Source organism: Monodon monoceros, unplaced genomic scaffold (assembly GCF_005190385.1).
Source record: "Monodon monoceros isolate NGI ecotype Baffin Bay Population unplaced genomic scaffold, NGI_Narwhal_1 Super_Scaffold_2, whole genome shotgun sequence".
NCBI lineage: Eukaryota > Metazoa > Chordata > Mammalia > Artiodactyla > Monodontidae > Monodon > Monodon monoceros.
The window spans coordinates 13,815,995-13,843,307 of NW_021703776.1; the positions used below are offsets into that span (position 1 = coordinate 13,815,995).

The 27,313-nt window shown below is 41.2% G+C and overlaps 1 protein-coding gene across 1 annotated transcript in view; it reads left to right on the forward strand.

The window, feature by feature from the left end:
- The window catches only part of VPS41 (VPS41 subunit of HOPS complex), a 189,093-nt gene that overhangs the window by 93,797 nt on the left and 67,983 nt on the right, over positions 1–27,313 (forward strand). Inside the window, exons 7-9 of the mRNA XM_029233408.1 lie at positions 3,473–3,538; positions 20,814–20,933; positions 22,808–22,954. Of these exons, the coding sequence (XP_029089241.1) occupies positions 3,473–3,538; positions 20,814–20,933; positions 22,808–22,954 (333 nt within the window). The remainder of the gene's footprint in view (positions 1–3,472; positions 3,539–20,813; positions 20,934–22,807; positions 22,955–27,313) is intronic.

Here is a 27,313-nt window from a genome sequence, read left to right on the forward strand (position 1 = left end):
ACACACACACACACACACACACACACACACACACACACACACACACAGTGATTAAAGACTCAAAGAGGTAAAAACAGTATTAAGGAATCTAAAACTGAGAGAGGTTACTTCTAGCTGTCCTCGTTAGTGATGGCTTCGTAGATGGACTGTTGTTTGGGCTTTAATATACAGGGCTGATGGAGAAAGCTGACTTCCCATGTGGAAGAACAGTATAATATAAACGGAGAGGCTAGAAAATTCAAATGGTGTTCAGGAAGTGGCAAATAGTCTAGTTTAGATGGTGCATAAAATACTGACTTGGCAGGAAAGCTGCACGGGCCGATTGACGCTGGCTTTGTATTCAGGCTAAGGAATTTGGACTCCGTCTGGTAGATAAGGAGAAATTATTGAATGCTGGAGAGCAAAGAAGTGGTGTAAACTGAGCTAAGCTTAAGGAAAAGTAATATGGCAGCTATAACAGTGTTAGATGTGAGAGCTGATAGACCCAAGGCAGAAGGACCGATTTTAGGTAACAGTCATGGTCGTTACAGTGGGCATTACAGTTGTTAAAGGAAGAGGTCGTTCAACTTTCTCAGGTGTTTATTCAAACATTTGTTGATCAACAGGTGAAGGAGAGATGGGATCTGATGTGTGTTTTAGAAAGCCAGCCCTGCCACAGTGCAGGGGGATGTAAGCAAGAGAGTGATTGGGGACAGGAGACAATTTAGAAGGCTAATGCTGTACTCTAGAAATGGTGTTACAGGAGCTCAGTGAAAAGAGGGATGGTGAGTACTCAAGTTGGTGTAGAAGGAATGAATCGGGAAAGCCTCGAGGAGGTAGACGTACTAAGACTTAGTGATGGCGTGGCCGAGGGTCATAAGAGATGGAGGAGCTGAGGGTGGATCCAGGGTCTTGCTTCGGTAATGGTGTGTGGGAATGCCATCAATGGAAATAAGGGATGGTTTGAGGAAGGATGTTGCTAGTTTGGGCTTGAGTCTAGATAACTGTAGCACATCTGGTGGAAATGTTATGTAGGAAACATTCATGGAAACATGAATATGGACCTCAGTATGGAGATTGGCCCTAAAAACACAAAATGGATAACCACAGCTGAGTAAGATGAAATCATTTTGAAAGATATTATCCGGTTAAAGAGTCAGATGTGGCACATGTATACAATGGAATATTACTCAGCCATAAAAAGGAACGAAATTGAGTTATTTGTAATGAGGTGGATGGGCCTAGAGTCTGTCATACAGAGTGAAGTAAGTCAGAAAGAGAAAAATAAATGCCGGATGCTAATGCACATATATGGAATCTAAAAAAGTGGTACTGATGAACCTAGTGGCAGAGCAGGAATAAAGACACAGACGTAGAGAATGGACTTGAGGACACGAGGGGGAAGGGGAAACTGGGACAAAGTGAGAGAGTTAGCATTGACATATATACACTACCAAATGTCAAATAAATAGCTAGTGGGAAGCAGCCGCATAGCACAGGGAGGTCAGCTTGGTGCTTTGTGACCACCTAGAGGGTTGGGACAGGGAGGGTGGGAGGGAGACGCAAGAGGGAGGAGATAATGGGGATATATGTATACGTATAGCTGATTCACTTTGCTGTACAGCAGAAACTAACAGAACATTGTAAGGCAATTATATTCCAATAAAGATATTTAAAAAAAGAAGAGTGAGAAGACTGGTGGTCAGATAATTCTGGAGCACTAATTTAAAGATTAAGGTAGTGGGAGAAAAAAAAGAACAGTGAGGGATCTCAGAAGAATTAGTTAGAGGGATTGGAGGAGACCCAGGAGAGCGGTGTCAGGGAAGCCAAAGGAGAGAGTGTTTCCAGAAGGAAGGAGTGGGCATCGTGGGAAAGGCAGTGCGAAGATCACACGAGGTGGGGACTGAAACACATAGCAGGAGGCTCACCATGTGTCAAGAAGTAAATGGGAGATGAAGAAGTAGAAACAAGCAGTGTAGACTCTTCTTCCAAGAAATTTCCTGATGAAGAAGGGAATTCATCTGATAGACGGAGAGAAAGCCAGGGTCCCAGGAGCATTTCTGCTGGTCATGTTTTGGTTGATGGTAAAAAGTCAGTAGGGGGGAAAGATCAAAAATAAGAGAAAGGGAAAACTTAGTGGAGCGGCACTAAGGGATGGGATCTGTCGTGTTGGGAGGGAGAGAAACCTTGGATATGAGTCCTCCAGCCTCCCGCCGGTGAGGCCAAGCCCAAGTGTTGCTACGTTGGGCGGTGAAGGACCCGCAGTCAAGGGCAATGACCAGGAGGGGAAAAAAGGGGTAAGGTAATGTGGTGGAGGGGCGTGGGGATGTCTGGAATAGCAGCTGTGACGTAGGATGGTGCACTGTAAGAGAGCTAAGAGGACTCTCCTACGAGATTTTAAGAATGTGTGACAACAATATGCAAATGATTCCATTGATATCCAGGATGGATTAGGGAAGTGTGGAAGGGAAGAAGGGCTAACCTGGGAAGGAGGAATGGTTAGAGAAGTGAGGCGTCACATGCTAAATGCCCTCAAAATGACAGTGTAGGAAGAGGAATCTATTCCGTTGGAGGATGGAAATGTATTAGTTAATTAACAAGAGAGTAGAATGTATTTAGTTGGAGTTTTATGAAGGTGTAATTGTGTGAATTTTTTTTAATGCCCAGAAATATTCTGTTAGGTTGGAAAAAAACACAGTGTATTAGTTGATGAATACATGGGTCTGGGGATAAGAAAATAAGGAGGCAGAGTCTCTGCAGGCTGACAGCCATAAAAGGGGAGCCCCGAAGATGGGTTTACACTGATTGCAGCCACCAGACCTTCAGAAATGCCACTGGCAAGTGAAGTAAACGGTGGTGAGGATGGAGCAGCCTTGAGAGCAACCTTTCTGAGGGGTTGGGAGGAGATCGTGGAGAGCGGATGAGAAGCAGGGGGCCGGGAACTGAGGCTGGAGGTGAAAGGGAAGGGCCTGGGTGCTGCACGCCAGAACTCCTGGGTCCTGCAGCTCTGTTGTCTTTCTGCTGTTAGGGCGCGGATGTAATTGTGCTAAGTGTCTGAGGCTGCATCGCCAGCCCTGTTCCACTGGGTGCTCTCAGTCACTGGAAGGCATCTGGACAAGGAGATAGTTGGGTTCTTTCTCTGGGTTTCTTCTATGAAATGTATTCAGTTACACACATTTGTGACGTCTCGCTGCCTCTACTGACTGCCTTGGCTGTCTCTAAAGAGGGGTGCCCACTCAGAGGGTCCCACTCAGCCAGAAACGACAACTGTTCACTCTCATCTCTTAGCTTTGAGCGAGCTTCGTAGAAGAAACCTTTTCATACCAGAGCAAAACTCATCCTCAGTTGGTGCAGAATATTACCTGCGTAGGTTACTTCCTACCAGGATACCGGGTTGATTTTTAGATCATGCTGCCGGTAACGTACAAAGGGCTTTCATTCCGTGCTGGAGCTGTGATTCCTAAACCACTGTTGGGTCCTTATTCCCTTGCAGATCATCGCCGTGCATCCGCATTTCGTGAGATCCAGCTGCAAGCAGTTCGTGACCGGAGGGAAGAAGGTAAGCGCTGCGTGTTGACCGTCACATGCCGTCTTTGAGGGGGTTCTGTTTGCTCCTTAATTTGTCTTTAGTATTTTTAATGTCTGCCTCTTCCTGCAGAGAAAATTCGCGAAAGCACAATGTAGTGAAATCAGGAGACCATCACCTCCTGGGGGAGGTGTGGCCTCAGTGCTTCTCACTGACATTCCTTTGGAGTAGATGTAGGGCAAAAACAGAGATGTTACTCCAGCTACCGCCTAGTGCTTTGAAATATTGTCCCTTCCACAAAGAAGAAGTAGCATTTAACAGTAACAAAAGAGCAAGTAAACTAGTGTTTTTTCCCGTTGTAGAAAATCTCCTGCAGGCCTTGAGACAGTTTTAGAACAATTACGGCTCTTTGTTACTGACATGTTCCTGGCGTTTATTATCTTAGTGCTATTTAAAAAATAAGAGAGTAAAATAATCCTTCTGTACATTTACATGTTTGTAGATAAATTCTAAAATTAAAGACTCTGCTTATAGAATAAGTTCATTTTTCTATTCTTATTCACCAGGGATCTTTTTAGAAACCATTTTTATAATAAAATGCTACCACTGTCCTGGAACTCTGAGTGTTATTTCGTATTCAGTTTGGGGATCAGTGGAGAGAAGGCTCTGTGTGGTATTTCTATAGCAGGGTATAGGTATGGAATGGCTGCTTTGAGGCTCAGCTACCAAATGATTTGGAATGTTCTGTAGTAGTTATCTGTCTTTTTCCCTTGGTCTGCAGCTTCACAGAATGATAGGGCATTCATAGAATGTCTATAGAATTAATCAGCGGGAATTACAGATTTGAACTAACTTTCTCTATCTTAGACCTGCAGCTAATTCACTCCTGAAAGAAATAGCTACCTTACTTGTCTTTGTTGGCCTCAGGAAAGAGTAACTTTAAAATTCCTCTTGTTAAAGTATTTCTTTACTAAGCACTTTTCTAGTTAGGAAATTTTATGTGAGATAGAACATGAATTCACTTAGCTGTTGTCGACTGAAAAAAACCTGCACAACGTGAGAGCTGTGAGTTAAGTTTTATCTGGGGCAAAATGAGGGCTATAGCCCGGGAGACAGCATTTCAGATAGCTCTGAGGAACTGCTCCAAAGAGGTAGGGGGAAGGTCAGTATATATGTGATTTTGGTGAAGGGGGAGTACATGCAGTCAAGTACACATTTTTTGCACATATTTTTCTACTAGTCTCATGAAGGTTTCTGCTAGTCACAAGGAGCAGACGTCACCATGAAGGATTTTAGTGTTTTTCTAGATATGAGGAGATGCAAGAATTGGGCTCATAAAATTGGCTCCTGAAAATATCTAACTATCTGAAGGCCTGTTCTGCCAGTTTTGTTTTGTTTTTTTCCCCAGAGCACAGAGTGCCTGATTTCTGATCTCCACCCTGAGCTCCTTTCAGAGGGTGTTGAAGGTCAGCAGCTGCAGGGGCTCATAATTTAATCCTTGTAGAGGGAAATAGCCAGTGCCAATTTGTAGGTGACAGTATAATTTAAACCCAGGCATTTTTATTTAAAACTCAGTGGGGATAAAGAATGCTGAGTCACTGTGTTTTTTTGTTTAAGTGGCCTAAAACAACAAGCTTCCATTATCTCACAGGTCAGAAATTAAAGAGTGACTTTCCTGTATGGTTCTGGCTCAGGGTCTCTTGTGAGATTTCAGTCTATTTTTTGCCCAGGGCTGCACTCATTTGAAGGCTTGACTGGGGCTGGAGTATCTGCTTTCTAAAAGCTCTGTTGCCTTCTTAAGAGCAGTCCCTCATAAAATGTTGATAACTTAAAATATTGATAAATCACTTCGGTTGAAGTATTTCCCTAGTGGGGATGCAGTTTTGAGTTCTAGCTTTCCAATTTCAGAAGTTAGAGATTTTACAGTTGTCCCCTATTTTTTGAAGGTATTGGTATGAAAGAACATATTAGAGATAATATGAGTGATGTCCAAGTGGACTCATACTTTGGGATTTTCCTGTGTTGGTGTGTGTTCTTAATAATCAGCTTGTTGGTGGAGGTTAATAATTGCTTTTATACTGTGAAGGATACCTATAGTCTGATGTAGTTTGCCACAGTAGTTTTGGTACATGAATGTCTTGTCAACCTGCAGGATGCCGGGGTTAACTGTGTCAATTTCATGTCCTTCATCCTTCTACTTAGCATTTGACATCATTTACAGATATCTGTAGGAAGGACCTTGTGAATGTAGCTGTTTGGGCCAAAGCTTGTTGAGTAGATACATGAGCAATTATATGGATGACAGAGTAGTGCGGGCAAGGTCATATGGAGAGAAGTTGGAATTTATACAAAGACTACGTTGTGAATAGCAGTAAAATAAGTAGAATTCACTGAATGCTGAACAGGCAAGAACATCAGAGATTTGGTTCATCTTTTTGGTTATCACTGACTGCTTGAGAAGTTTTTCTGTGTTCACTGTTCTAAGAGACAGCATTGTCTTTTCTCCTTTCTTCCTGTTCACTTCTCCAGAAATGCACGGGTAGACATTTCTTCCCAAGCACAAAAAGATGTTTAATTATGTGTATATAAATTAAAAACAGTTCAGGTCATCTGGTGAAAAAGTTAAAAGAAATGATATTGTTAGAATTTCTGGATTAAAATCATTTAAAAGAAAAACCACACACCAAAGGGTTAGTATATTGTATAAAGGACTTCGGATATTGAGCTTGATAAAAGTATATGTGTGATATTTTGAAGTGAAGAATCAGAGGAGTCCACAGGTCAATGCAAATGATATTGTCATCTCTTTTAGATTTTTAAATAGCTTTATTGATATGTAAGTTGCATACCATAAAGTTCACCAGTTTAAAGTGTACAACTCAGGGACTTCCTTGCCGGTCCTGTGGTTGAGACTCCACGCTTTCACTGCGGGGTGCGCAGGTTCCATCCCTGGTCGGGGAACTAAGATGCCGCATGCTGCGCGGCACAGCCAAAAAAACTAGAGTGTACAATTCAATGGTTCTTAGTATATATACAGAGTTGTGCAGCCATCACCATAATCTAATTTTAGAGCATTGTCATCATCCCAACCTCGTCCCCATTAGCAGTTACTCCACATTCCCCTTCCCCCACTTCCCAGCCCCAAGCTACCACTAATGTATTTCACTTCTCTATAAATTTGCCTGTTCTGGATATTTCATATAAATTCTGGGTATTTCATGTAAACGGAATCATACAATAAGTACGTGGCCTTTGTGTCTGACTTCTTTCATTAGTTTTCTAGGTACATCCATGTTGTAGCATGTATCAGTACTTCATTCCTTTTTATGGCCAAATTACATTTCATCGTATGGATATATCATATTTTATTTAGCAATATTTAATTATGATTTATTATTTAAATATTTTATTTAAATATTTATCAGTTGATGGGCATTTGGGTTGTTTCCACCTTTTGACTATTATGAATAATGCTGCTGTGAACAGTAGTCAAAACATGGAAGCAGCCTAAATGTCCATCAAGAGATGAAGGGGTAAAGAAGATATGGTACATATCTGTACAATGGAATATTACTCAGCCATAAAAAAGAATGAAGTAATGCCATCTGCAGCAACATGGGTGGACGTAGAGATTCTCACACTAAGTGAAGTAAGCCAGACAGATATCATTATAATATAGCTTATATGTAGTATCTAAGAAAATGATACAAATGAACTTATTTACAAAATAGAAATAGACCCACAGACATAGAAAACAAACTTATGGTTACCAAAGGGGAAAGGAGAGGGGGAGGGATAAGTCAGGAGTTAGGGATTAACATATACACTCTACTATATATAAAATGGATAACCAACAAGGACCTACTGTATAGCACAGGGAACTCGACTCAGTATTTTATAATAACCTATAAGGGAAAAGAATCTGAAAAAGAATAGATAAATATATATGTATAACTGAATCACTTTGCTGTACACGTACTTCAGTTAAAAATATAATAAAATTAAAGGCCTTTATAATTTTTCCTACTTATGTTAAAGGCTTAAGAAACATTGGCATGTAAATGTGCCCTCTATTCAGGGACTTGTGACATACAAACTATTCACTGATTTCTCTGGATTCATTAAAGTTTATTGTGTAAATATGTATTTAGTGAGTAGTAAAAATTAGTGTTTAATCAATAAACTAGAGTGACTTCTTTGTACAGGGTTAAATAACCAGAGATTTCCAAAACATGCACCAGCTTGGTGTGCTTTGCAGAAATCTCCGGAGAGATTTCTTCCTTCTGTATGTGTATGGTATGTACTTTTAAAGATCATTTCCGCTGCATGGTTTTTGGCATTTGCGTGTTTTGTTTGTTTTAAAATAGATTTATTTAGTTGAAGGTATTTCAGGAAATATTTCTGATTTCATTAAGGAATGCACCTTTGATTTTAAAAATTAAGAGAAAGGCTTTTTGGAAGGTGACATTAAGAAACAGATACTATTGTGAAAAGATTCTTTTCTTTTTTAGGGTGTTAGCAAATTTTTAGGAGGACCTCATTTTTTTCCCCTTATAACTGAGTTATGGCATTTTGTTCCTTTGATAAATGAGAAGAACAAAGACTGTGTTGGCCCAATCGCAACTCTGATCATTTAACTGCAATTTTCAGCCAGCACGCCATAAACTAAGCAGAACTAGTTTGAAGAGTCCAACATTTAGCAAATGGTGATAACCTTGCAATAATCATACATTGCAGATATCAAGACCTCCCTGTTTAGAGTAGATGGCAGATCATATAGGGGAAAAAAGAACAAAGACAAATAGCATGTAACTGAGAGGTAATGACCTTCTGCCTTTAAGAAATAATTTAATCTTAAAAAAAATTGGAGCAAAGACTAGCCAAATGAAGGTGTAATGTGGAATAAAGGCATTCTTAAGGCATTCTTAACCCTTAAGAACACTGATCTTACTTAGACTGACAGCTAAATGCATCTAGGAATTGTATGCCAACTTCTGTAGACAATGATGAAAGCAGCGCAGCGACCACAGAAGCGGAATAGGAAAGATGGATGTCCTACAGTGACATATTCATGATATCATTTCATAAGAAAATTCAACAGAGATGTCTAATTTAATATTTTAGTTGATTTGATTTGATGAGAAATTTTGATTCCTGGAAAAACATTTCTTTAAAAGTAATCAGAACATACATTTCAGAATAGTTCCATAAAATAGCCATGTAGCAGAAAAAACAAACTGCAGTTTGACACATTTGTTGATATTTCCTTTTTAAGGTTCTAGCTTCTTAGGTCTTTAGAGAGAGCTCCTTATCCACCCAGGACTAGGGAAGAGGAGGCAATAGTTCTGTGTGGCATAAACTTTTATTTTAGGTTTTCAAGTTAACTTCTTAGTAGTTGAATGCCATAGCTGGATTTATGGACTCCAGTGCTTGACACATGAGCATAAAAAGCTTATTCTTGGGCTTCCCTGGTGGCGCAGTGGTTGAGAGTCCACCTGCCGATGCAGGGAACGCGGGTTCGTGCCCCGGTCCGGGAAGATCCCACATGCCGTGGAGCGGCTGGGCCCGTGAGCCATGGCCGCTGAGCCTGCGCGTCCAGAGCCTGTGCTCCGCAACGGGAGAGGCCACAGCGGTGAGAGGCCCGTGTACCGCAAAAAAAAAAAAAAAAAAGCTTATTCTTAATTCTGTTTTGTTTCCATGTTGAAAAAAAGAAAAGGAAAAGCACATCTCTTAAGAGTGCCATTGGAGAGAGCTTTAAAACATGAGAATCAATGGATTTTTTTTTTTTAAGTGTAACCTCCTTGTGTAGCAAGAATTAGAATGCATGAGCATAGCAATGAGGTTATCTCTTGGAGAAATAAGTCTGCAAAGCAGATCTTGTCTGGGTTTTTTTTTTTTTTAATTAACTTTCTTTGTCAGCAGATAAACTTGAGCTCCCTATGACCTTTACCTTTGAACTCTGAAATGCACTTCATAATAGCTGATTCTCCTCCTTTGACAAATTATTAAATTGTCGTGATGCAGCTTGCAGCAGAGTTCATTTTTCGAAACGAGGGAGTCAGCTGTTTGGCATTGTGGTGGGCCAGGTCCCCTCATTCTAGCCACAGGGACAGCTTGCTTTGTAAGCTGGAAAACGTCAGTCAGCAAATGAGGTAAGGACCTGTGTGCATGAAATGAGAAAAAGCGCTTCACTGTTTGGGGCTGAAGGCTTATGGCAAATTTTACCTGAAGGACAGAAGTAGAAGCATCAGCTAGCTTCTCAGTGTCCGAGAATGATTGGCAAAAAACAAATTGCATCTTGGATTCTTTTTGGAAAAGGATGCCATGGAGCAGCTTTTTGTAATAATGCGAATCTTTTTAGAATTTAGACAGCCCAGCGAACTACTATGACCACTAAGTGTGAAACGTAGAGGTGCTTCCTTATATGTTTGCTTGTCTCCTGGCCAGATGGAAAATGGGGTTTTTGGGGGTCACAAAGGATTTTTTAATTAAAAAAAGTTTTAAATTAATTATTTTTTTTAAGTTTTGGCTGCGTTGGGTCTTTGTTGCTGTGCACGGGCTTTCTCTAGTTGCGGCGAGCGGGGGCTACTCTTTGTTGTGGTGTGCGGGATTCTCATTGCAGTGGCTTCTCTCTTGTTGTGGAGCACGGGCTCTAGGCGCACGGGCTTCAGTAATTGCAGCACGCCAGCTCAGTAGTTGCGGCACGCGGGCCCTAGAGTGTGCGGGCTTCAGTAGTTGTGGCCTGTGGGCTCAGTAGCTGTGGCGCATGGGCTTAGTTGCTCCACGGCATGTGGGATCTTCCCGGACCAGGGATTGAATCCGTGTCCCCTGCATTGGCAGGCGGATTCCTAACCACTGCGCCACCAGGGAAGTCCCTTAATTTATTGATGTATAGTTGATTTACAATGTTGTATTAATTTCTGCTCTACAACAAAGTGATTCAGTTATATATATTCTTTTTCATTCTGGTTTATCCACAGGATATTGAATATAGTTCCCTGTGCTATACGTTAGGACCTTGTTGTTTTTCCTCAAAAAGGATTTGACATCAGTTATGCTGCCCAGTCCGCTGACCAGTGGATCTTCAGAATACTTCTGCAGGCGATCAGATGCTTGATCTTAGGCAGTTTTCTACATGCAAACTTTTCTTACACATTACTTCCCAGGCAACCACCAAATTTATGTCCTAGTGGTTGTATGTAGAACCATTGTAAAGAAACACCTTCATTTCTTCTAGGCACTGTGTTACAAATTGTGGTTCCATTCCTAGAAATTCATCTCATGCTGTATACATACCAAAACTGATTAAAAACCACCAACTAATAGGAAGTAAAGCACAATGTAACCTTTACAGATGTTTCTTAGGAATGTAAAGCCAAGTTGTAAAATAGCCATATTGTAAAAGTATATTTTGGTGGGTTTTTCTCTCTCTGCTGTACTGGTTGAAGCTAAAAATTGAAATCTAGGTCTTAAAATAGAAATCATTTTCAGTGTCAGAAACAGGCGTTGTTCCTTGCTTTCAAAGTTAAGTTCATTTGTCTCAAACATCAGTTGCTTTTCTGATGTTGATATGTAGAGCTCCCAGCATCCTGGAGATGGATCCATGGCAACTGCATTTTCTTCAGTAATCCCCCTTGTTTCATAGCCATCAAAAGGCTGGTGAGAGCAGAAACCTTTTTGCTTTAGTGAGTTCAACTAACTTTTCCATGTGTGATATTTCCATATTGTTTGCGGCTTCCCCCTGGACTCTGATGATAAGCTTACCACCTGTCTTCCTAGAGCAATCAAACCATCCTTTGCTCCTTGCTGAAAATATCTTCCTTTGCATGTTGAGAATGCTGTGGCTGTCCTTAAGTATTTGGAATAGTTATTTCCTCTGCAAGAATCATTGTTTGGTTTAGTACGCTCATTATGTTTTCTTGTGGGGTTTAGTACCAATGGACTGTCATTAACACTGGGAAGCCCCTCTCTCTCTCTCTCTCTTTTTTTTTTTTTTTTTTTGCGGTACGCGGGCCTCTCACTGTTGTGGCCTCTCCCATTGCGGAGCACAGGCTCCAGACGCGCAGGCTCAGCGGCCATGGCTCACGGGCTCAGCCGCTCCGCGGCACGTGGGATCCTCCCGGACCGGGGCACGAACCCGTGTCCCCTGCATCGGCAGGCGGACTCTTAACCACTGCGCCACCAGGGAAGCCCCTCTCTCTCTTTTTAAAATAAGGCTGTAGAGCACAGGGAACTATATTCATTATCCTGTAATAACATATAATGAAAAACAATATGAAAAAGTATATGTGTGTGTATGTGCATATATAAAACTGAATCACTTTGCTGTACACCTGAAACTAATATAGCATTGTAAATCAACTCTACTGCAATTAAAAAATAACATAAAATTTTAAAAAAGATAAGGCTATATAAATAATTGTCATTAACCTTGAGAGGTGTTTCCCTTCCCCCCCCCTTTTTTTTTAAGACAAGGCTCTATAGCAAGGGGTCACAGTTACTGCAATTATAAGTTGGTGTCACCAGTACAGACTACACCACAGTCATTTCACAGGGCTATTTGGCGTGAATAGTTCTGCCTCTTGAGCACAGCTCGGTTAGAGGGTCTACATAAGGTGCTGTGAGCATGTAGAATCTGTTTTCAGGAATGGTCTGTTTCCAAAAGGAGATAGGAGGAAATGCTGCTGGTGGAAAGCAGTTAGCCCATAAGACCGTTAGTCAGAATGATGATTTGGTGGGAAAATGAGTATTCCCAGTCTTTTGAGAGGAAAAAAATATGTGTATGTATATATGTATGTATATAGCACTGTTGGGGTAATTTTGCAGTCCTTTGTCTTTAAGCATTTGGGGCTTTTCTCCCCCGCAATCGTTTGTTTGATCCCTCTCAGTTTCCTAATTCATTTTCAGCCAGTATTCCTTTCTGATGGTTGTAACAGTGCAAATTTGAACAAAATCAACATCTAACGGTGGTGAATTAGCTGTGTCAGTGCCCTGCGGCCAAAGATCTCCGGAACACACCCACCAGGCATGAGGAAGAGGGTGTGCTAGAAAGAGGGCATTACAGGTTTGGGGCTGATGAAAGATGGTTTGGGGAGGGTTTAAGGAAGCAGAACTTTGCTCTGGATCGGGTGCTGTCAGGAAGCAAGAGTAATTCCACCACTGGGTGTCTTAATACATCATATCTAGAAGGAGGACAGACCAAATGAAGGCTAACGACATGTTGATAAAGAAGCAGCAGTCTCTCCTTTTAGCCAGGATAGGGAGGTGTCTGGTCATTTATGTGGCTTGGAAAACGTTGATATCCTGTCAGTGTTCAGATATGATTATGGAGTAGTCCTGGTTTTGTTCTCATCTCATGGTCACGGGGCCCCGTCTGATGTTGGTGTTCTGTGACATTTTTTATATTCGCCCGGAGGACACGAATGGCAGGCCAGTTCCTGCATGCCAGCTTTTCTCTTTCTTCGTTGTGACAAATAAAATGCCCAACATTTGCTAGATGACTTCTGTTGAGGTACTTCATGAAAATATATGTATGGTCTGATTTCGTTTTTTTGGTAGAAATATAAATGTCTGGTGTAGCAATTTCTTGGAAAGCTGTATACCAAATTATTAACAACATTAATGATATTAACATATATTATTAACAATATCCGGGCAGGATTATTAGTGTTCTTTCTGGCCTTCATTGGCTTTTATTTTCTGCCTTTTTTTTTTTTTGGTAGAAAACATGCCTTTTATAATAATAAAAAGCAATAATAAAAGAATGTATAAAGTAATCCCAACTATTTTTGTTGTTTTCAACTTAGCATTGTAAATCATATGAAATTCCCTACATTATTGAAGTCTAATCTTAGCTCAGATGTTCTTTAATGGTTACATAATATTCCATCCTGTGCTTCTATTTACTTTTCTTAATCATTCTCATATTATTGGACCATTAGGTTGTATCCAGCTTGGGGTTAGCATAAATCATGCTGTAATGAAGCTAGAAATCTTTTGTCTGTGTTTCTGAATGTTTTCCTAGCACTACGATTAGAATTACTGGGTCAAAGATTATGATTTTCTTTTAGGCTTTGGATACATAACTGCCAAGTAAAGGTACATTCCAGAAAACATACTGATTTACACCATCTGTGTTAGAGGACCCGTTTCACCGTATCAGCCTGCCAATTTGATATACATAGAAAGAGATTCCAATGTGCTGTTTTGTAACTTCTTTGAATTATTAGTGATTTTGAGCATTTTTATTTACTAGTCACTTAGATCTCTTCCTTTGTGATTTCTCTGGTTGTAGTATTAGCTCGGGGCAGCTTTTAATATTACCATAGAAGCCAGGACAATTGACGACTGTCCATTTGATATTTATTGTCAGTTTGAGCACAAATTATTGCTGCTTACTGAATAGCCTGCAGCCTTTTCTCCAATTTTAGCTAAACCTGGAATAATTATTCTTGTTCTAGGGAGGCATTATATAGGAGTCATAATGAGGCTTTAGAGTAGATGCTGAACCATGTACAAAGAGGACGAATATATTCTACTCCATAGATGTGAGTCTGCCCCCAAACCATCTGTCCTGCTGCTTCCTTGGAGGCTCTCAAAGACAAGCCACGGTGCCCAGTTAAAGTCAGGTTCATTTCACTTGGTTTCTTCTCTAGGCAGTGTCCTGATCTGTACTTTTCCCCTTTTGCTTCACTTTGTTGTTTTTTTTTTTACTTAAAGTATAGTTGATTTACAATATTGTGTTAGTTTCAGGTGTACAGCACAGCGATTCCATTATATATATATGTATATATGTGTGTGTGTACATATTCTTTTTCAGATTCTTTTCCCTTATAGGTTATTACAAAATATTGAGTATAGTTCCCTGTGTTATAGAGTAGGTCCTTGCTGGTTCCCTTTTGCTTTACTTTGCATTGAGTGAAGTGCTTGTTCAGATCCGTAAACCTGTGTGTTCAGGTGACTCTTTCTCTTATTCAAGACTTAGCAGTTTTGTGTTTATTTTTCATAACCTCGCTGTGCAAAGATCTCCCCGAGTCGTCGACGATTGAGATTATGCGTAGTTAAAATTAGAGATATTTGTTCATCGCACAGAACGTTAATTCGTTTCATCACCCAGTGGATGGCTTTTGTGTTTTCTCTACTCTTAGCGGGGCAAGGGGTCCAGCCTTGAAGCCAGCCCCAGGAAACAGACCCTCAGACAGCTGCAAACTGAAAAACAGACCCAAGGTGTTTGACATGAGCAACCAGCTCTATTAAGTCTGCAGGACCCACCTGGAAAGGTTTTCTGTTTGCTTGCTTGTTTGTTTTGTTTTTAGTGGTAAAACTAGTTTTTAAATGCCCCATTCATTTCTGGAATCCCATTTACAATTGTGAGTTGCATATGAAGAAATTGCAGATTGCTAGTTTGAATAGGAGTCTGCCTCACATGCTGGCTACAGTTGACTGCTAAACCCATACAGATGGGCAAGTAGTTATATAGATCTGTATCTCTCTGTCACTGCTAGTTTTTTTGTTTGTTTTTGTGTGGGGTTTTTTGGGGTTATTTTTTTGTTTGTTTGTTTTTAATATAAAGGGACTGCTCCTAAGTGGCATATCTTAGGTTTAACTTCGTTGGTTCACCTTGAACCCATAGCTTGTATTTCTTGGCCACTAAATTGACTGTTACCTTACGTTGATATGGTGTTTTCTTAAATTTCAAAGCATATTTCTGGCTACATAGTTTTCACAGGAATAGTTAACTTCAAGGATTTGTCCAAAACCTGTGTGTGTTTTAGTTGTGTTTATTCAGATATTGCTTGGAAGCAAATAGCCTGTGAGGTGGCCTCTGGAAATCCATCTGTGTACAGAGACTTTCTCTGGTAGCAGTATCTGGCCTGTGTTTAACTGCTTTTAAACATGTTAACTCACCTTTTGGGAGAGGGGATGCAGGAAATAACCACCGAATTGAAAGCAGTAATATATGTGGGAAATCCCTGTTTTCTTCCTACATGTTTTAAGTTCTCTCTCAGTGGTGTTTAGAAAGGCTGTGTGTTTTAAACTTTGGTACTGAGCCAAAGCAGGAAGCAGGACAAAGGCGTTCTCTGCTCTGTGGGGTTCTTCTCGGTCACTTCTGTCTCCATCAAGATTCAAGACTCCTGTCTGCTGTCAGCAGCCAGCTACCACCCCAGGTCTTCTCCATGCTCACTAATTTTTTTTTTTACTTGCCCTCTTGACTTTTTCCATTTTATCCCTAATCTCTTCCAATCTTGGATTTTAAAATCCTTCTGTGATAAGTCCTCCCCATCATTATGCCCTGTGTCTATTTTTACTGGGACAGCCTTATTTGGCTTTTTTTTTTTTTTTTTTTTTTTGCGGTACTGCGGGACTTACTGTTGTGGCCTCTCCCGTTGCGGAGCACAGGCTCCGGACGCGCATGCTCAGCGGCTATGGCGCACGGGCCCAGCCGCTCCGCGGCATGTGGGATCTTCCCAGATCGGGGCATGAACCCGCGTCCCCTGCATCGGCAGGCGGACTCTCAACCACTGAGCCACCAGGGAAGCCCTTATTTGGTATGTTTTAACTTGCTGGGTTTTGCTTTTCTTTCCCTATTTCTCTGTTTTATGATCTCACACTCCAGCATCTTCTCTGATCAAGCATTTTGTCTTTTGTAGTGTCTGTTTTCTCCAAGCCTCTCGATCCTTCCTGGTGGAACACCCTTGCCCATGGGCTTATTAGACCCCACACTCAGAGCAAGCAGTGATGCTGGTGTTTAGGGAGCCTGAAGGACTCAAATGATTTATATACTTGGAAGATCACAAAGTGATTAAAAAAGGGCCAGTCACCCTCCCTTTCCTCCATGAGGGAAGAATGGTGATGGGTAATGACGGGCGTTAGGCTACCAGAACTGGCAGCTTTATTACAGCCCAATAGGAATCATGCCCATGTGTGGGAGATGCTGGGATGTGGTGCAGGAAAGTTCTAGATAGATTTATCAGCACAAAACATAGGAGAATAAAGTATATTGCTGAGGATCTGAGGGCTCCTATTGAAATATAAGTACTGAGAGTGCTGACTGCCAGAATGTGGATTTATGGGAAGTAAAGCCCTAACATACTTTCTCCAACAAAAAAATAAACCTCTTGGAAACAGTTTTTCCTCTCTATGTACTTAGCTCCCATTGAGCTTAAATTGCTCTCAGTATTGTGATAATGACAACTCAGTATTACAGGATATGGAAGATAAACCAAATAAATTAACCAGCTGCTTTTAAGGGTACTTCACCCAATGGCTTCCCCTCTAAAATGCTTTGTAGAAGATTTGTGCTCAGTAGGTCTCTAGGCAGTTTTATGGCTGCAAGAAAGAAATGGATTTTATTAAATGTCAGCGAAATACAGGCAGATAGTTTTGTGGTAGTTAAATTAGCGCAGAATGTGTGTAGGAAAAGCAGACTGTCTCGTCATAACTTGACGAAACAGAGCTTTCTTTGGCATTCCTGCCAGATAGTGTGTTTCTGCCTGAAATGCCCATAGATTAGGATGGAAAAATCCTGACCCCTCCTGTCTGAAACTGTATGTCTTACAGAATGTTATCCATCAAATCCTGTATGTACAGCATGATTGTACTTGAAGAGTTTCAAAGGACAGTAATGGGAATAATTCCATAATTACTAGCTGACGTTTAAGGTTTTATACTATGTGTGGATTAGGAAATAGGACTTATAAGTAAAGAATTAGGTGAATTGGGAGTTTGGGATTGACACGTCCCAATACTCTATTTAAAGTAGATAACCAACAAGGACCGACTGTATAGCACAGGGAGCTCTGCTCAATGTTCTGTAATAACCTAAATGGGAAAAGACTTTGAAAAAGAATAGATACACATGTATGTATAACTGAATCACTTTGCTGTATACCTGAAATTAACACAACATTGTTCATCAACTATGCTCCAATATGAAATAAAAATTAAAAAAAAAAAAGAATTAAGTGGAGTGGAGAGGGAAGGCAGAAATAAATGCTTCAAGGGGTCAGGCAGGTAACATAGAGGAGAGAGGCAGGCCGGGTGAGGGGACGGCCAGGAGAAGTGGGCCCTGTGTTTTTTATTTTTAAAAAATTTTTAAAAAAATTCTTGTTATTCTCACATATTTTCAAATAAATTCATAGCATTTTGGAAGCTCTAGAAAAAGTTCCTTTGGGATTTTCTTTGGGTTTGCATTAAAATCGTAGGTTAACTTTGTAAGACTTAAGCTCTTCAGTGAGAATTTTGAGTCTTATCATCCAGGAACGTAATATCTTTCCATTTATTTAGTTCTCCTTCTCTCTCCCTCGATAAAGTATTTTGTTTTTGCTGTGTAGCTAGTACGCACCCATCTGTTTTTGTTCATTATTAACTTTGAGAGCTGTGGACTTTCCCTTGTTTACAACTTTGATTGCATCCCCTAAAGTTTAGGTCTGTGCTATTTGTATTTTCATTTTCCAAGTGCTCTGGTTGCAGTTCGATTTCCTCTTTTTATTTATTTATTTATTTGGCTGTGTTGGGTCTTCGTTTCTGTGCGAGGGCTTTCTCTAGTTGCGGCGAGCGGGGGCCACTCTTCATCGTGGTTCGCGGGCCTCTCACTGTCGCGGCCTCTCTTGTTGCGGAGCCCAGGCTCCAGACGCGCAGGCTCAGTAGTTGTGGCTCACGGGCCTAGTTGCTCCACGGCATGTAGGATCCTCCCAGACCAGGGCTCGAACCCACGTCCCCTGCACTGGCAGGCAGACTCTCAACCACTGCGCCCCCAGGGAAGCCCCGATTTCCTCTTTTACCCAAGGAGAGAGAGTATTTTTTTGTTTCCGTTTTTTTTCTGTTTTGCTCTTCTTATCCTTTGTTATTAATTTCTTGCTTAATTTTCTTGTCACCTGAGAATAAGGAGAATTATTTGTGAAGTTCTTCTCTGCTTTACGGAATGTCTTAGTCATGTGTCAGGAGTGGGAGATTTTTTCTTATTCCCTAGACAAGTCTTATTGTTTTCAAATAGTGTATTTCTCCAAATTGCTGGGTTTCTTCTTGTTAGCTCATATTTACTAGAAGTGGCTGTGAAGTTGCCTGTAGATTTTGTGAGAACGTTTCCACATCCTTTACTCTGGACAGTGGTGGGAGAAGGAAGTTTTATGTTTTCATTTTTGCTGAATTGGAACACAGTGTCTGTTGGGAAAACAACTACCAAAGAATGTAATCATTGGTGCAGCAGGGAAGTGCTGGATTTTTGTTAAAGCTTGCTTTCTGTATTTTTTAAGGTAACTTTCTACAGGTACTGCCCACCTCACATAACTGGCACAACTGCCCTCCTGTGCCAGCCTGCCTGCTTTTTTCTTCCAAGCTGTGTCTCCAAGCAGCAGCAGGAGTGGCTATTCAGGTGTGACTCTGCCGGTGCTGATCAAGGCCCCTGTGTCCCTGCCTGAGATTTTCCCTGTGACTCCCCTCACCTCCAGCCGCCACTGCACTGAGTGTCATTCTGCTATATACTTGACCGAGGTGGGCTCTTTCTTGTAATGAGTTGGACCACAGCCTTCACTGGGATCTTCTTTCTATCATGTTTTACAGAATTTCTAATTTAAAATTGAGGGCATATTTAATTTTGCTCACCCAGGTACAGATTATGCCCCTTTTAATACTACATTTGGCCATTTCTAGGTGGGGATTGGTGAGGGAGGGGAATTTGATGCCATGGGGCATGTCCCCCTGGCGATCCAGCCAATCCTCCCTTCCAACAGGTGCTTGTGGAGCATTCCCGGGCCCTGCCCACTTCTTACAATCCCCTCCGCCTGACCCGGGCCACAGAGGGAAGACAGACATTGTGACCTTACCAATTCCTCATGTTGAATACAGTTGTTTTTAGCTACCTGTCTTTAGGGAACTGTGATCTTATACGTGGCAGGAGCTGTATTCTCAGGCTTTCACCTCTGATCCCAAGTTTCAGAGCTGTCCCGTCACAAAACGCTGCACACACTCCGTGGGCGCCTTGGCTCTGTTCTCTGCGTCATGGCCAAGGGAGAGGCTGAATCACAGGTGGAGGCCGTACCTAAGTGTCACTAGCTGGAGGCAGGGAGGCTTGGTGGTGGTGATTTCTTGGAACCTGGGTGGGGGGAGGATGAGCTGGGTTAGAAAGTTGCTGAGCGTATGTAGAGGAGCTCTGTCCTGTGTTTATCCGATGGGAACAGCTGTGCTCAGTCTGCAGTCTCCCCTGTGGCTGTTGTGAGGCCTCCTTGCTCTTGCATGGATGATAGAGAACTTTATACATTTCTGGCATTTTCACTTGACTAAACTCGGCTTATTAGTGACGGTGGACACTTATTTAACTTTAGGGTTTTTTTTTTTTCTTTCCTTTCTTTCTGCCGCTTCTGGCTCTAGGAGCGTAACCATTGAGAAAGACATGTAAGAAATATAAATGCTGTGAATTTACTCTCCACTATTCCCTATTTTTTCCCCTATTTTGGGGGTGGGGTATATACTAAGGTAACTGAAATTGACGCTTATGATAGGAATTTTTAAAATTCTGTTACGGAATCTCTCAGCAATTGCTTTTAAAAGGTTAACTGTATATTTCAGGATTACATGTCTAAAGTTATATAGTGTAAGTTACACAATGTATAAATTATACCTTGTATGTATTAAATGACATATTGTATAAAGACCTTTTTTTACAGGATTTAAATTGGATATATCAAGAAAAAATTTTTTATTGTATCCTTAATAATGCATGAATTCTAGAACTACATATTTATGTAGAAGTTTTGATTAAAGTAAAGACCCTAGCTACTCTGAAGTTTTTGTAGAAGTTTAATCCTAAAGCAAATTTCTCTTTTGTTATGACATGAATTACTGCTCAAAAGTCATTGTTAAATTATTTTTCTAGGGTTAAGTGAAAGACCCCTTCTAATCATTGCAGTTTAATCTGTGGCTAATATTTTATTTTCAGGGAAAACATTATCAGGTTTTGATTTCCCAGTTTACTAAATAAATTAATTCATGGTCAACTATTTGAAGAACTTCCTGTGATAAAAATCTTTCTACTAGTGTACATTATTTTCCCTGAATTTTGGTGTTTTGGTGCCATCTTGTGGCTGGACTGTGTAGTAACCTCAACACTCAAACACATTTCAGTGTTCTCCATAGGGCAAAAGATAGACTGGGAATGCTTTCCAAAATGCAAATCGTGTACCACTAGAAACCTACATTTAAAGGGCTGAGAATAGTTTGTTACTCGGTGAATGGACAAGCAAAAATAATAAGGAATTTGATATGTGACTCTTGGTTTCTAAAATTCTGTTTTCATGATATTTGCCCCTAGTTGCTGCTGTTTGAACGGTCTTGGATGAGCAGATGGAAGTCTTCAGTTCTGCACGAAGGAGAAGGGAACATAAGGAGTGTGAAGTGGAGGGGCCATCTGATTGCCTGGGCCAATAATATGGTACAAGCGGTGTCCCTAACGCTGGTTCAGAGCTAGAAGGACAGCCGGACGGAGTGCCCTGCGACAAAGGGCAGGGATGGTGCTCCTGCCACCGCCATTTCTCTGGGTTTTTTTATATCCCCGTATCTCCTCCCTCTTTTTTTTTTTTTAACATCTTTATTGGAGCATAATTGCTTTACAATGGTGTGTTAGTTTCTGCTTTATAACAAAGTGAATCACTATACACATACATATATCCCCATATCTCCTCCCTCTTGCGTCTCCCTCCCACCCTCCCTATCCCACCCCTCTAGGTGGTCACAAAACACCGAGCTGATCTCCCTGTGCTATGCGGCTGCTTCCCACTAGCTATCTGTTTTACGTTTGGTAGTGTATATAAGTCCATGCTGCTCTCTCACTTCATCCCAGCTTACCCTTCCCCCCTCCCCGTGTCCTCAAGTCCATTTTCTACGTCTGTGTCTTCACTCCTGTCCTGCCCCTAGGTTCTTCAGAACGTTTTTTTTTTTTAGATTCCATATATATGTGTTGGCATACGGTATTTGTCTTTTTCTGACTTACTTCACTCTGTATGACAGTCTCTAGGTCCATCCACATCACTACAAATAATTTAATTTCATTTCTTTTTATGGCTGAGTAATATTCCGTTGTATATATGTGCCACATCTTCTTTATCCCTTCATCTGTCGAGGGACACTTAGGTTGCTTCCATGTCCTGCCACTGACATTTCTAAAAGGTACATGTAGCGATTGATATCATACCCGGAGGGTAAAGAAATTACATTGCTTTTGGTGTTCATGAGAGAGTAATTTCCAACATATTCTGGACTCTATCTTAGAGGAAGAAACCCGAGGCATGGAGAATAGCCAACAAAATGAAAAGGCATCTTAATAATGAAAGAGCTGCATTGGAAGTGTGGTCTTGAAAATACCATTTGCCTATTAGCCGAGGGCAAGTGCCAGTTGCTATGAAACAAGGGCAGGATATTGCTGATTTTTCTTTTACTCTCAGTATAATCACAGACCCAAAATAGGCCTGCCTTTGAAAAAGGGGATCCTAATTTTTGGTACTTCACTTATCTCAAGTTTACACAATATGAGTAGGGCGAGTAGAAAGTTTAAAAATTACCTTTTGGACATCTGGCGTAGCTTTTGGAATTTTGAGGTATAATTTAGCAAATCAGTGCTATTCCTTTTTCTTTTTGGCCTCACCGCATGGCATGCGGGATCCCAGTTCCCCAGCCAGGGATCGAACCCATGCCCTCTGCGCTGGAAGCGCAGAGTGCTAACCACTGGGGAAGTCCCCTGCTATTCCATTTTGAATGGTAGAAACCTCCCAGAATCTACCGTGCCAGTCAGGACTTTTCTTACTTCTCCTGGGTCACAGTCAAGGTCAACAGACGTGTGGCCTCTTGGTTTATTTTCATTTAGCTGCTTGCTTGATGTTTTCATTTGAGTACTTTAAAATGTCAGGCGTGCTTTTCTTTATATAGTGGTTTTTCAGATTCAAAGCTTTTCTGAAAACCAAGCCCCGTATTTGTGGTGGAACAATACAATTAGAGATGTGACTTTCTTTTTGGAAATGCAGTTGTTGATATCTGTACATTTCCCACTTGTGTTGGATTTGAGTGGCCTGTGCCATCCACTCATAAAATCTAGTTTGCCTAGAAAGAAGGACAGAGGTTTTCTTTTGTTTTGGGTTTTCACAGGATTCTTGTGGAGTAGGAACGTTTCTGTGGCTCCCAGCAGCACCTAAAAAACACTGTCGATACTTTGCTGTGCTGGTTATCCCTGATGTTTAGCAGTGGCCATTAATACATTTTCTTTTACCTTCCTTCTCCCAAGGAGAGGATGCTTAATGCTCTTTTATTTTCCAGGGTGTGAAGATTTTTGACATCACCTCAAAGCAAAGAATCACCAATGTGCCCCGGGATGATATAAGCCTTCGCCCCGATATGTATCCCTGTAGCCTCTGCTGGAAGGACAGTGTGACACTGATCATTGGCTGGGGCCCCTCTGTCAAGGTAGTTTTGCTTGTATTTCTCGTACGTCTGTGTTGTTACAGAGCTACCGAAGGTAGTCCACAGGAGTCCGAGTCCTGGAATGGCTTCTCGGAACCAGAATATTTTCACCTGCATATTATTATCATGTGATAATCATTTCATGCTTGAATTCTTCCATATGCATAGATTTTCAGATCTATCCTTTCTCCTGAACTTCTCCATGTTCAGAATGGTGCTGCCTTTTTGATCCTTTTTAAATTTCCCATAACCCGATTGGCCTTAGCTCTATGTAAAGCATGTGTTAGGTGTTGTTGGCTCACCTGGGTCCCTTTCGTTATTGTTCTTTTCATTTCCCGTAGCTTTGATTCTGAGCTTCTTCACTAGGACCGATGGTGGAAAAAGAAGGTTGAGATGAAATCGCCCTGCTTGCTCGCTAGTAGTTTGGTGGAGTGAAGGCCCAGGCTTATTACGGATGATAAGATTTGGGGCTATTTTGTCATGTATATTATCTGCCTATTATGTGCCTGGGTGAATGAAGCTATTCTGCAAAAGGAGGCCCCAAGTCCATTCACCTTTATTTCATGCCTAGTTGTTTTTCTCGTATTAGATGTTTCAGAGCCAAAAGTTGTTTTCTTCCCTTTAAAAATATATACCTTAATCTATACAACGTAAACTAAAACTTAGCTGAGTTAAAGACACTGTGAGAAAGTATCCCAGCCATAGTCTAATGGAAGAGCTCAGCTCTAAAGAGTCACACAGACCTGGGATCCATTCCAACTTTTCCACTTAACTTCTTGCATGACCCTCTCTGAGTCTTACTCTCCTTATCTGTAAAGTGGGCGTGTTAATTGTTCTCACATCACATGTTTCAGAAACGATTAAATGAAGAGCTTAGCATAGGATCTGGCGTATTGTACTTGATAGATATCAGTGTCATTGTTATGCCAGAAAATTCCAGAAAAGTCATGAAAGAGACATGGCTATTTAAAATTCTTCAGTGGAAAGAAAAGCATAAAAATGATTAATGCAGTGATTGTTACCACTAAAATAAATGTTAATCTGAGGTAAAGTCTCATTGATATGATTCAGGTTCTCTTTCTTTCTTAATTGAACATGTGGTCATTGTTTCCATGTGTTAAATGAACACAAAATGATTCACATTTAAGGTAACAGGAAGGAGGTTGTACCCCCAAAGTCTATGATAAAAAAGTGATTCCCAGTCTCCCTATCCCATGTGTGTGGTTACTGATCCAATAAAGTCATGTTCTTGATATTTTTTAAGTTTCTTAGATGGACCAAGTGGCTTTTTCCTCTGTTGTGATTTGCTTTTCTTTTGGTGAAAGACAAGGGAAATTAGTCTATTGGGATATGTGAAAAGTTTGCTGACTGTTACCAGAAATGCTTCCTCTATTAGGCTGAATAATGGTCCCAAAGACAGCAGGTCCTAATTCCCACCACCTATAAATGTTTCTTTATGCGGCAAGAGAGTCGGGCAAAACGTGTGACTAATGAAGCATCTTGAGATTACCCTGCATTATCTGGGTGGGCCCTCTAAGAGGGAGTGCTACCCCAGAAGAGGAGAAGGCAGTGTGACCATGGATGCAGGGATTGGAGTGAGGCAGCCAAGGAATGCTGGAAGCCACCAGAAGCTAGACGAGGCGAGGAATAGATTCTTCCCTAGAGCCTCTGGAGGGAGCGTGGCCCTGCTGACACCTTGCACTTAAATCTTAGGGTTAGGACCCCACGCAGCTGCCGGGGAGGGGTGTGAGCCGAGGAAGCAGGAGGGGCAGATGCTTGAGACTGGAGTGTGATTGGTGAATCTCTGTGGTACGTAAAGGAAGGCATTATTGCCGGAGTGGATGGAGCAGGTGTGGAGAAGACGGATAGAAGATGACAGAAGGGATAGGGACAGAGGGAGGGAGGGGTGTGTGTTGTGATGGAGAAGATCGCGTAAGGGCTCTCTGGGACAGAGCTCAGACCACAGCACCTAGGGGATAGAATAGGCCATGGCCCAGCTGCCAGTGGTGTCATGTGTCCTTGTCTTCAGAGAGGCTGCAGGATGGCCAGAGACACCATCAGGCTTTGGCGTGAGTCCCAGCTCCAGCCTTGAGGTCCTGGACAGCTCTCAGAGCCTCTGTGTTCTCGTGTGTACATTAGGGCTGGTAGTATCACCTTCCAGGGGCATCTGAGCATTGGAAGAGGCCCAGGCAGTCCTTAAGTTCTGTCACTGTCTCTCAGATCTCTCCACTTCCCTCCATCCCCCTGTCGGGTCCCCTGACTCTAGTTTTGCCCCCCTTAATTCTGCCCTAAACAGTGCAGCCAGGATGATCTTTTCAGAGTGTAGATCAGGTGATGTCAGTCTCCTGGCTAAACCCCTCCAGGATGCTCATTGCTCATAGGATGACATCTTCCTCTTTCATGATGATCTGCCCCGTGTTCCTGTCTAGCCCCTCCTTCCCCTATCCTCTCAGCTTCTGTCTGATTACCTTCCCGTTAAGGGCCCCAAGCTGTCAAGTTGCCCTTTGGCACCTGTCATGTATCTCCTGCTTCAACTTACATGGCGCTTCTTCCAGGAAGTCTTCCATCCCTGCTAGTAGATGCCCCCTGCTCTGTATTTCTGTACTTCTCCATCACACTTCAGTAAATGCCTTATTTAGTTGTTTGTCTCCCCCCACTGCACCATAATCTTCCTAAGAACAGAGCTCTATCTGCTTTACAAAGCCCTCAGCTCAGGACACGTGCCCAGTAGTTGCTAAAAAGTGCTAATTAATATTGCTATTTCATATATATATATATATATATATATATATATTATTGTTACACTTCAAACCACGTGGAACACTGCTCCATGTGTACTTTTATCAACACATTAAATAAAGCAGATGTTCTGTTGGCATGTGGAGCGTGCCTATTAGACAATTTAGTAGTTTCCCTAGTAGGTGTGGGTAGAAGAGTGGATAACTTATACGAAGAGAAGGAAAATTGGGGGAGCGGACAGGAAATTGTCTGAGATGGACAGGAAACAAATGACAGAAGGCGGGAAATTGTCTGAGATGGACAGGAAACAAATGACAGAAACCAATCCAAGGAGAAAATAGCCTGTCACTTCTCAGTAAATGCCTGTACCTCCACAGCACTGGGTTCAAGTCCCGTGTCAGAGAAAGAGAGTACTGTGGCCCTCTGTGTCTGTGGGTTCTGCATCAGTGGATTCAACCAACCTCGGATTGAAAATATTTTGGGGGAAAAAAATCCAGAAAGTTCCAAAAAGCAAAGCTTTAATTTGCTGGAAACCAGTAACTATTTATTAACATTTACATTGTGTTAGGTATTATAAGTAATCTAGAAATGATTGATGCATATAGGAGGATGTTCGTAGGTTATATGCAAATACTATGCCATTTCCTATAATGGACTTGAGCATCTTCAGATTTTGGTATCCTCCAGGGTCCTGCAGATACCAAGGGATGACTGTACTGTCAGGTAGTTGCCGTGTTCCTGGACAGTGATTTGGACATGGATATTAGCCAAACAAAACCTTAAAAAAATGTACATTGATCTATCAATTCTACTTCTAGGAATTTATCCTAAGGAAACAAAAGTCCAACAGTTTTATACACGAGTATGTTGATTGCACTATTGCTTGCATCAGAGATAGAAAGAAGAAAAAACTAATGTCTAAAATAGGATTGAGTAAATAAATTACAGTATATCCCTGTAATGAAATGCTATAAAGACATTAAAGAATTATGTAAGGATATTTAAATAATACATTAAATTATTTATAGTAATTTTAGGTTGAGAAAAGTAGCTTCCCCAAAAGTGTGGATTGCTAATAGTGTTCACTTTGTTCTGGGACCACAGATAATTTTTTTTTCCCCTTTGGGTTTTCTGTATTTTAGAAGTTTTCATATGGTAGCTATACTTAGGGTTGCAGCTATAAATTAACACAATCAATGCTGCCTAAACGAAAAAGGAAAAAAACCTAGTCCCTGATGAAAGTTGTATAAGATCAGTACTTAACTTGAGGTTCAGCCTTTTTTTTTTTTTATTGAAGTATAGTTGATTTACAATGTTGTGTTAATTTCTGGTGTACAGCAAAATGATTCAGTTATACATATATATATTCTTTTCCATTATGATTTATTTCATATTCTTTTCCATTATGATTTATCAAGGTTATTGAATTTAGTTCCCTGTGCTATACAATAGGACCTTGTTGTTTATTCATTCTATATATAATAGAATGCATCTACTAATCCCGAACTACCGATCCTTCCCTCCCTCAGCCCCCTTCCCCTTGGCAACCACAAGTATTATAATCTCTGAGTCCATCCATGTTGCTGCAAATGGCATTATTTTGTTCTTTTTATGGCTGAGTAA